General features: G+C 31.5%; 1 protein-coding gene across 1 annotated transcript in view; it reads left to right on the forward strand.

Moving 5' to 3' along the window:
• LOC138866386 (uncharacterized) overlaps positions 1–1,973 on the forward strand; it is an 11,750-nt gene extending 9,777 nt beyond the window's left edge. The window contains exons 7-8 of the mRNA XM_070138919.1: positions 1,246–1,311; positions 1,839–1,973. Coding sequence (XP_069995020.1) covers positions 1,246–1,311; positions 1,839–1,973 — 201 coding nt within the window. The remainder of the gene's footprint in view (positions 1–1,245; positions 1,312–1,838) is intronic.
• Positions 1,974–9,786: the final 7,813 nt, after the last annotated feature.

The raw sequence follows: 9,786 nt of genomic DNA on the forward strand, positions 1-9,786 counted from the left end.
TCCTTCATTATTAACCATAATGATGATAATCATGATGCTAATGACAATAATAATGATAATAATGATAAAAGGATAATTATAATGATAGTTTTCATAATTACTGCAATAATTAAGTCTATTCTAATCATTTTCATACTATTAATGACAATAGAAATAATAATATCATTATCATTGTCATTATAATTATTATCACTGTCATTATTATTTCTAAAATTATCATTATTGTAATTATCATTATAAAAATAGTTATAATGATGAAAATGACAATAATAATTAGCATAATAATTATATAACTGCAATAATGATAATAATAATAATGATAATTATGACGATAATGACAATAATGATAATAATTATGAAAATTATGATTATTTTCATAATAATTCCTTTATTATTAACCATAATGATGATAATCATGATGATAATGACAATAATAATGATAATAATGATAAAATGATAATTATAATGATAGTTTTGATAAATACTGCAATAATAGCAATAATTAAGTCTATTTTAAACATTTTCATGAAAAAATATGATAAAAATATGATGAAAACAACAATAACCACATATTTCATTAGGAATATAAAAAGAAAAGAAAAGAAAGAAAGAAAAAAGTCCGCAAAATTGATTTATCACCATTCTTTATGTTTTTGTTTTGTAGTCTCCATTATTCTGTGTTTGCAAGGAAATTAGAAAACGGGGAGTGAATAATTCCATATTTTTTTTACTTCCTTGCATCCTCTGAACTTCATATACGTAATCATACGTAAGAACTCTTGATTTCTGATCGCTGTTTGGCATATGATATGATGAGATTATCACCACTATCATAACTGTTATCCTGACTTGTAGTATTGTTATCATTCCAAGCAGTATTGTTTTTAACATCATCATTGTTTATATTATTATCACAACTATTATTACTTAATATTATGTTAGTGATGTTTTATGTGTCATAACAGTAGTAGTGGTATTTGTCATAACAGCAGTAATATTATCATAATGATGCAATTCTGTTGATGAAAGTAATAATGATGATAATAGTGATAATAATAAATGTTTATATATATACAAGTTTCTCCTATGTAGTCTGAGAATCCTTGCTTTCTTACGTATACTGCGTTCAAAGAAAACAGTGATCTTTGTCTCATGTTTTATTTCTTTTTTTCTCTCTCTTTCTCCCTTCTTCTCGTGTCTTTCTTTTAATAGATCTCTATATTATGATTAAAAAACACTTTTAAGTATTTAGGATGTGTTAATGGTGCTATTTTGCCACAAAAACATAGGCTTATTCATATGATGCCTGTGGTTGGTAAAATTGTATGTATATTTATCTGTATCTATATTCATCAATCTACCAATCATTCTAAGGACTAAACGATCAAGATATTGCACATCCTGTATTGGAAGATATGACAACGTGACACTACTGAGTCAACACACCAAAATGTTTAGTTTGTAGGAAAATTATGTATATGTGTTTTGAGTACTTGTAAGTGTACTTCATTTATTTTGCTTTGTCATTTTCCTTGTCTTTGGCAATTTGATTAATAGATTTTTACTGTCTGTGTAATGATCTCTTCAAATACCTTTAGTTTATTTCTATTTTTGTTTGGACAAATGATGGCAACATATGTATTTACTAAATTATGCGTTTAAAAAGAAGCCCCGATGCCCAGGCTGTACCAAGGAAAAGAAAGCGATCTCGTATCAGACTGCGTTAGAATTGCAGACTTAAGACTTTTATCATAATTCTGATACCTGTAATAAAGTGGAGAAATTTGAATGAAGGTGGTCAAATTATAACTTTAACTGTTGGCTGAAAGTGTACCTAGTTTTTAGAATGTATCAACTGCGCGCCTGTCATTTTGGTGCTAAAATTGGTGTCGGGTGTTTTACAATACAGTGAAAGGATAAGAGTTGCTATGGCAACAAGATTTTCAGGAGCTGATAGTGTCAAACTTCAGTAATTTCTTCCAGCTTGCGTCTAGATTGAAATGTACGTGTAGGTCGTTATGAAACAGGAACAATTAGCTCTCATGATTGGAGAAACAGTGCGGCCGACAGTAAAGAAACACACAGTACAAAATAAATAATCAGCATTTTAAAGTAGGCTGTAACAAATACCTTTACAATTATGTCTTAAAGAGACATGTTAGAGAGGAGCCACTGTCACCATCCATTTAGTTTGCGTGTATATATATGGGAACGTGTGTATATATAAGAAGAATGATAGTATAGAAGACCGATGTGGGGAAAGGAGCGAAAGAGTGTAAATGCAGTATGTGTGTGTTGGTAAGGGTGAACTGAGACGAGGAGAGGCGTGTGCAGTGAGATTCCTCTAACGCAACTAAGCAGATAACCACTTTGATAAAATAAGTAAAAAGAAATAAAAATTGTGCCATTAGAGCTAGGTAGCTGGGTTGTCAACTACCCTTTTAGCATTCTCTTTCAATCATTGTCAAATTCGGGCGTTTGATAAAAGCAGCATGTTTAAAAATATTTATTTTTAAGTAGTTAAACGAATTTATGAAACACAGTAAAACAAACGATGTAGTAAAATGACACTAAAATACGAAAATAAAATGAAACGAAGACAATAAAACAAATCATGAAATAAGGTAAAATACAATCTAATAAAATGAACGGTAAAGCAAAAGGAACTTGAAACATCAATAGAACGGTAAAACAGAACAGAACACTGTAAAACAAACGATGAAACAAAATACACTTAATACATTAAAACACTGAACATAAAAACGGTAAACACAGTAAAACACAAACGATATAATCAAAATCCCGAAGATGATAACAAGATATGCAGGTCAACGAGGTCACTTTTATCGAATAAATACCTGACCAATTATTTCTTACAACCTATAGTAACTATCTCCACGACCACTTATATCTAAGACAGGTGAAAGCCCATTCCGGAGTTCCACGGAATGGGCTTCTCACCTTCTTTGTGTGTGTACTTACCATATTGTTTGTGGGAGGGAATAGTGTAAAACGTTTTGATCAAGATAGATAAAACAAATCTTAAAACCCATATGTGTGAAAATTTTAATATAAATTAATGTAATAAAATAAGTTCAAATGAATTCCATAAAAAAACTAAATCAAAATAATTGTGCAAAAACAACCAATATCAAAATCACTCAAGATACTTTATATGAAACACTTAAATGAGCCAAATTAAGAAACAAAATATTTTAATTAATTGAGACTTAAGACTTTTAAAATTAAATGGACCTCAGATCATTAAAAGAATATATTTATAAAAGTCTTAACATAAAAATAAAGAGTACCACCTTCGGGGGGTACACATAAAGCAATACAAAAAAAAAAAAAAAAAAAAAAAATACAAGTAAATTATTTATTTGGTTAAAAAGAAAAAAAAATGTTTGGCAGAGGAACGTGCGCGAGCATCCTCCTCACTTCGCCAGATAAACGCCCTTTTTCTCGGGGGCTGTTGTTGATTTCCGAGTTCGGAGAAAGCGTCACTTTGTAGAGCATAAACCACTGGGTAAAGGGGCGACGTCAGTAAGGTAACCCAACAACCCCCTTGGAAATAGTAGGGCAAAAGAACGCCACCTCGTGTGTTCCACCAGGAATGGGTGTTGCCACCTTGAGGTCATCGTTTTATTTTGCGTTTGCCGTGGGGGAGTTAGAGGTATGAAAAGATATTTCATTGTTGTTTCATTACCTCCTGGAGTGATCGTTAGATATTTGGTGAAGACGATCACTACAAGGTTTTGATGCTCATCCCACCCCACACACACCATTTGTTGAATAATCATTTATTTTCATGGGAAATGTTACAAAAGAATCTATCAAATAATAAAATAAAAAGATAAACCTAAAATACGGTTTTGCCAAAAGAGGAGCAAAAATGAGATTAGCGCCCTCTTTTGGTGGCCTTGGGTCACCGTGACAACAGGCAAATTTGCATTAAGCATCTCCAAATTGTCCTATAATACTTAAGTTAATGCTGTTACGTTAAGTAAAAGCGGACCTCATATTCCAGTAAAGCCATGATTTATGGCTCACAGTCTATGACTCAAGTGAACACGATAAAATGAAATTTATCCATATTTTTGGGTATATGGCAAATAAAGATAATTGCAAGCTAATTACTCGTTGGAAGCAGGAGCAGTTGTCTCTTTTTGAAGCCATGGATGAAGTAGTCAATATAGATGCTGCAGTTATCGTTGCTTCATTCCCCTCCAGCAACTGTAATTCCTTGACTATCAAGATTTCAATAGAACTTTTAAGTTTTGTGTCCACATTTGAAGAGATTGGCCATATATGATTTACTTAACACACGCACACACACACATAATAATTATTATTATTGATATAATTTTTATTGTTTTATAATGATTATTATTATCATTAACAATGGCTTCATCATTATCATTACTATCGTTATCCTTATCATTATTATTACTATTTTTATTATCATTATTATTGTTATCATACTGATTATTATCATTATTATTGTTATCATAGTGATTGTTATTATCATTATTATTGTTATCATAGTGATTGTTATTATCATTATTATCGTTAATGTTATCATTATTACTATCAGAATTGTTATCATTGTCATTATCATTAATGTTATTATTATAATTTTTGTTATCATTATCATCCTTATTACTATTGCTACTGCTATCATATGTTTTGTCACTTTCCCTATTACTGTTATTATTATTATTATTATTATTATTATTATTATTATCATTTATTTATTTTTTATTATCATTATTTTGTCACTTTCCCTATTATTGTTATTATTGTTGTTGTTGTTATCATCATTATCATTATTATCTTTATTATCATAATTTTTATTATCATTGTCATCATCATAATTTTTATTATTATAGTTAGTATCATCTGTATCATTATCATTAGAGTCCGGTGGCAGAGAGAGTATACCCGGACTTGAAAAATATACAATGGGTTTGTTGTTTCTAGTAGATCTGAAACTACCGATGATGAATCAGTCGAGCGCAAAGTTCGCACCCTTGAAGGTTTTTTTTTGTGACCGATATTCAAAGTGACCGCTGCCGTTGATGATAATAACAAAGTTGATAATAATAATAATAGTATATTAATAATCCTAATAATCATTATCATTAATAGCTAAAACTCGGCCTATTTTTGTCTCAGGATCCTGGTTTTGGTTTCATACTCTAAGTTTTCGGGGGCTAGAAATCGACTGAAACATGTTTCATATATTTCCGGTGATATTTCACTAGATATCCCTTTACGCGAGGGACATACTTAATAGTATTATTATTATAAATAATTATACTATATATTGATGCTTTTCTGATGTCTAGCAAATGGTGCCATCTTTCTCTTCATTTTAGTTAAGTATTTTGATATTTTCATGTTCGTGTTTATTTTCACTATGTTACTTTGGGCATATTCCTTTATACAGATTTTTTTCTGTAGGTCATTGCCATAATGAATCTATTTTACATAAATATCCTCAAATGATAATGAGGTATGTATTTTTCTAGATGCCAAATGTAAAGTGAAGAGAGCATATTACAACATCATGGAGCACAAAATATTGAAAATAGCGCAATAATTAGATTTTTTATTTCAATTATATACACAGTCCCTAATATCCAACACTCGAAAGTCTACTCAAAATCCTCTTGATAATCATTATCTCCTACTGAATAGTCCTCTGATTTGTGCTGTTATCACCACCCTAACACGCACAGAAATTGAACATGATAATTGTCCTGAGCCACGGTTACCAGCGCCTGATCAGCACGTCTGCTGGAGTAAAGGATATATCAGCTGGTGTAATTACTGATTGCAGCGTATGTGTATCCATAATCATTTAGGTGTAAATCTGGTGGATTAAGAGCACATTCCAGAAAGATGCTTATAACTTGCTTTTTGTGACGTGCTTTTCAATTACTTTTGTCATCAGTGGACGATATCTCAGAGCTAGTGCGGAGTTTAGTTTCTACATTTTACAATACTGAGCCACATTCTCTTCAAGTAAAATCCTTAACAAGCAGCAGTTAATTCGGAGACTTCATAAACTTCACTTTGTTCTTCAATGTTGCCCGACTTGCTAAAGGTCTTTATTAATTCATTTGTCTTTTTTTACGAATCGAAGTACATTTACCATATCACATACCGAAACAGCATGATCAGGAAATAGATCTCCAACAACGCCATAATGTCTCCACATTTGCTTTGATATCAATACTTGTTCAAGTAATACTAGTACTTATAACCAAGTTACATCTAAGCTGTCTTTCCACATAAAAATGAGCTAATAAAACAAACATGTGTCATCTGCAGTAATGTTAATGGTTTTCTTTCCGCCTCAGCCAGATTAACCTATTGAATGTGTACTGCGATCTGGTCTCTGCCATGGCATATATTTATTGGTGTTAGCTCTTCTCCTATAACAACTAGTGCAAGGTTTACTATCGAGGGGAAGCCCTAAAATCATCCAGTCCATTGGTGGGTGCATGGCGGCTTAGGCCGAGAGAAAGAAGGGAGAGGACTTGTTCACTTCCTCGCGAGGAAGTCCCATAACCCAGGTACAAGTCCCATAGTGAAATAGGGTCTAATTATGTGTGTTCTTGGCTGCTTGTTGTATCGAAATGATAAAAAAAAAAAAAAAAAAAAAAAAATAGGCAATGGACCTTCTTGGTTGTAAACAAAATTAATATCACGTGGACAAGTCTAGCAATTCCCTAACCGACATGAAACAGGGTCCGACACTACCTTATCTTGATGTTCCAGCAACGACACAGTAAGGGTAATCCACGGGGAACACACAAACACCGACTCCAGAGACAACTCCCTTTCAGGTGTAAGGATAAGGCTATGTCCGATATGCGAAGTTGAACCTCGCCCGGGTCGGCACGGCCCGGCCTGTGCCGACTAATGCGGACTCGATGACGCGACAGAGTTTAGTCTTTACCCACCGTGATGCCCATCCAGAGTGGTAACCTCCAGGCGACAATTGCAATTCCTCGCGCCTGGACGGGGCGCGAACCACCGACCCCTCGGATGAGAGACCGACACGTTACCTCTGTATACTCCCGGCGTTCATTTCGGCTACGTCATTGTGGCTTCAGTTGTTTTAATAAATATCACGTATGGTGGTTCGCGCCCCGTCCAGGCGCGAGGAATTGCAATTGTCGCCTGGAGGTTACCACTCTGGATGGGCATCACGGTGGGTAAGGACTAAACTCTGTCGCGTCATCGAGTCCGCATTAGTCGGCACAGGCCGGGCCGTGCCGACCCGGGCGAGGTTCAGCTTCGCATATCGGACATAGCCGTATCCTTAAACCTGAAAGGGAGTTGTCTCTGGAGTCGGTGTTTGTGTGTTCCCCGTGGATTACCCTTACTGTGTCGTTGCTGGAACATCAAGATAAGGTAGTGTCTGACCCTGTTTCATGTCGGTTAGGGAATTGCTAGATTTGTCCATGTGATATTGATTTTGTTTACAACCAAGAAGGTCCATAGTGTATTGGCCAGCACTAGCCAGAGATGACCCCTTTTTAAGAACCCAAGTCCCTCTTTCAGTGATAACCCGTCCCTCCCGAATGAGGATCTTATTATCTATTCATTTTCTTCAGTGATTTTTATTTCATTTTTTATTATTGACTTTTATTTTTTTTTTTATCATTTTGATACAACAAGAAGCCAACAACGCATATAATTAGACCCTATTTCACTACGGGACTTGTACTTGGGTTATGGGACTTCCTCGCAAGGAAGTGAACAAGTCCTCTCCCTTCTTTCTCTCGGCTTAAGCCGCCATCCACCAAAACTGGATGATTTTCGGGCTTCCCCTCGATAGTAAACCTTGCACTAGTTGTTATAGGAGAAGAGCTAACACCAATAAATATATGCCAATAATGATAATTTTAGAAATAATAATGAAAATAGTAATAATGATAATGATATTATTATTATTTCTATTCCCATTATTAGTATGAAATTATTTTAATAGACTTAATTATTGCAATTATTGCAGTAATTATCAAAATTATCATTATAATTATGATTTTATCATTATTATTGTCATTATCATTGTCATTATAATCATAATTATCATCATTATTGTCAATAATAAAGGAATTATCATGAAAATCATCATAATTACCTGAATTAATGTTAAAATCCTCATAATTACCATTAAAAAGCGAAAAAGGGGGGTTTTCGACGTTTCTCTCAAAAGGCTGTAATACGCTAGATTTTGCCGTTTTTCGGCTTTTGGGATTTTATTAACTCTGGCCTTTATTTCATTATAAATGGATTGAATAATAATCATTATCATCATCATCATTACTGTCATTATTTTCATGATTATTATCATTATAGTCATTATCATCATGATTATCATTATTATTATCATAATTGCAGTTATAATAATTGATGTGCTAATTATTATTGTTATTTTTATCATTATAACTATTTATATAATGATAATAGCAATAATGATAATTTTAGAAATAATAATGACAATATTAATAATTATAATGACAATGATGATAATATTATTTCTATTGCCATTATTAGTATGAAAATTATTGGAATAGGAATAGAGTTAATTATTGCTTTTATTGCAGTAATTATCAAAGTTATTATTATAATTATGATTTTATCATTATTATTGTCATTATCATTGTCATTATCATAATTATCATCATTATTGTCAATGATAAAGGAATTATTTTGAAAATAATCATAATTACCTGAGTTAAGATTAAAATCCTCATAATTACCATTAAAAAGCGAAAAAGGTTTTCTTTCGACGTTTCTCTCAAAAGGCTGTAATACGCTAGATTTTGTCGTTTTTTTCGACTTTTGAGATTTTATATGGACTGAATAATAATTATCATCATTATTATTACTGTCATTATTTTCATGATTATTATCATTATAGTCATTATCATCATGATTATCATTATCATTGTCATCATTATTGCAGTTGTAATAATTATCATGCTAATTATTATTGCTATTTTTATCATTTTAACTATTTATATAATGATAATAGCAATAATGATAATTTTAGAAATAATAATGACAATTATAATAATTATAATGACAATGATAAGGATATTATTATTTCTTTTGCCATTATTAGTATAAAAAATACTGGAATAGAGTTAATCATTGCTATTATTGCAGTAATTATCAAAATTATCATTATAGTTATGATTTTATCACTATTATTTTCATTATCATTGGCATTATCATCATATCATCATTATTGTCAATAATAAAGGAATTATCATGAAAATCATCATAATTACCTGAATTAATTTTAAAATCCTCATAATTACCATTGCAAAGCGAAAAAGCGGGGTTTTCGACGTTTCTCTCACAAGGCTGTAATGTGCTAGATTTTGCAGTTTTTCGACTTTTTGGATTTTATTACTTCTTGCATTTATTTCATTATAAATAGAATAAATAATTGTTATCATCATTATTATCATTACTGTCATTATTTTCATGATTATTATCATTATAGTCATTATCATCATGATTATCATTATTATTATCATTATTGCAGTTATAACAATTATTATGTTAATTATTATCGCTATTTCTATCATTATAACTATATAATGATAATAGCAATAATGATAATTATATAAATAATAATGACAATAATAATAATTATAATGAATATGATAATGATATTATTTCTATTGCCATTATTAGTATGAAAATTATTGGAATAGAGTTAATTATTGCTATTATTGCAGAAATTATGAAAAT

Source organism: Penaeus vannamei, chromosome 25 (assembly GCF_042767895.1).
Source record: "Penaeus vannamei isolate JL-2024 chromosome 25, ASM4276789v1, whole genome shotgun sequence".
Classification (NCBI taxonomy): Eukaryota; Metazoa; Arthropoda; class Malacostraca; order Decapoda; family Penaeidae; genus Penaeus; species Penaeus vannamei.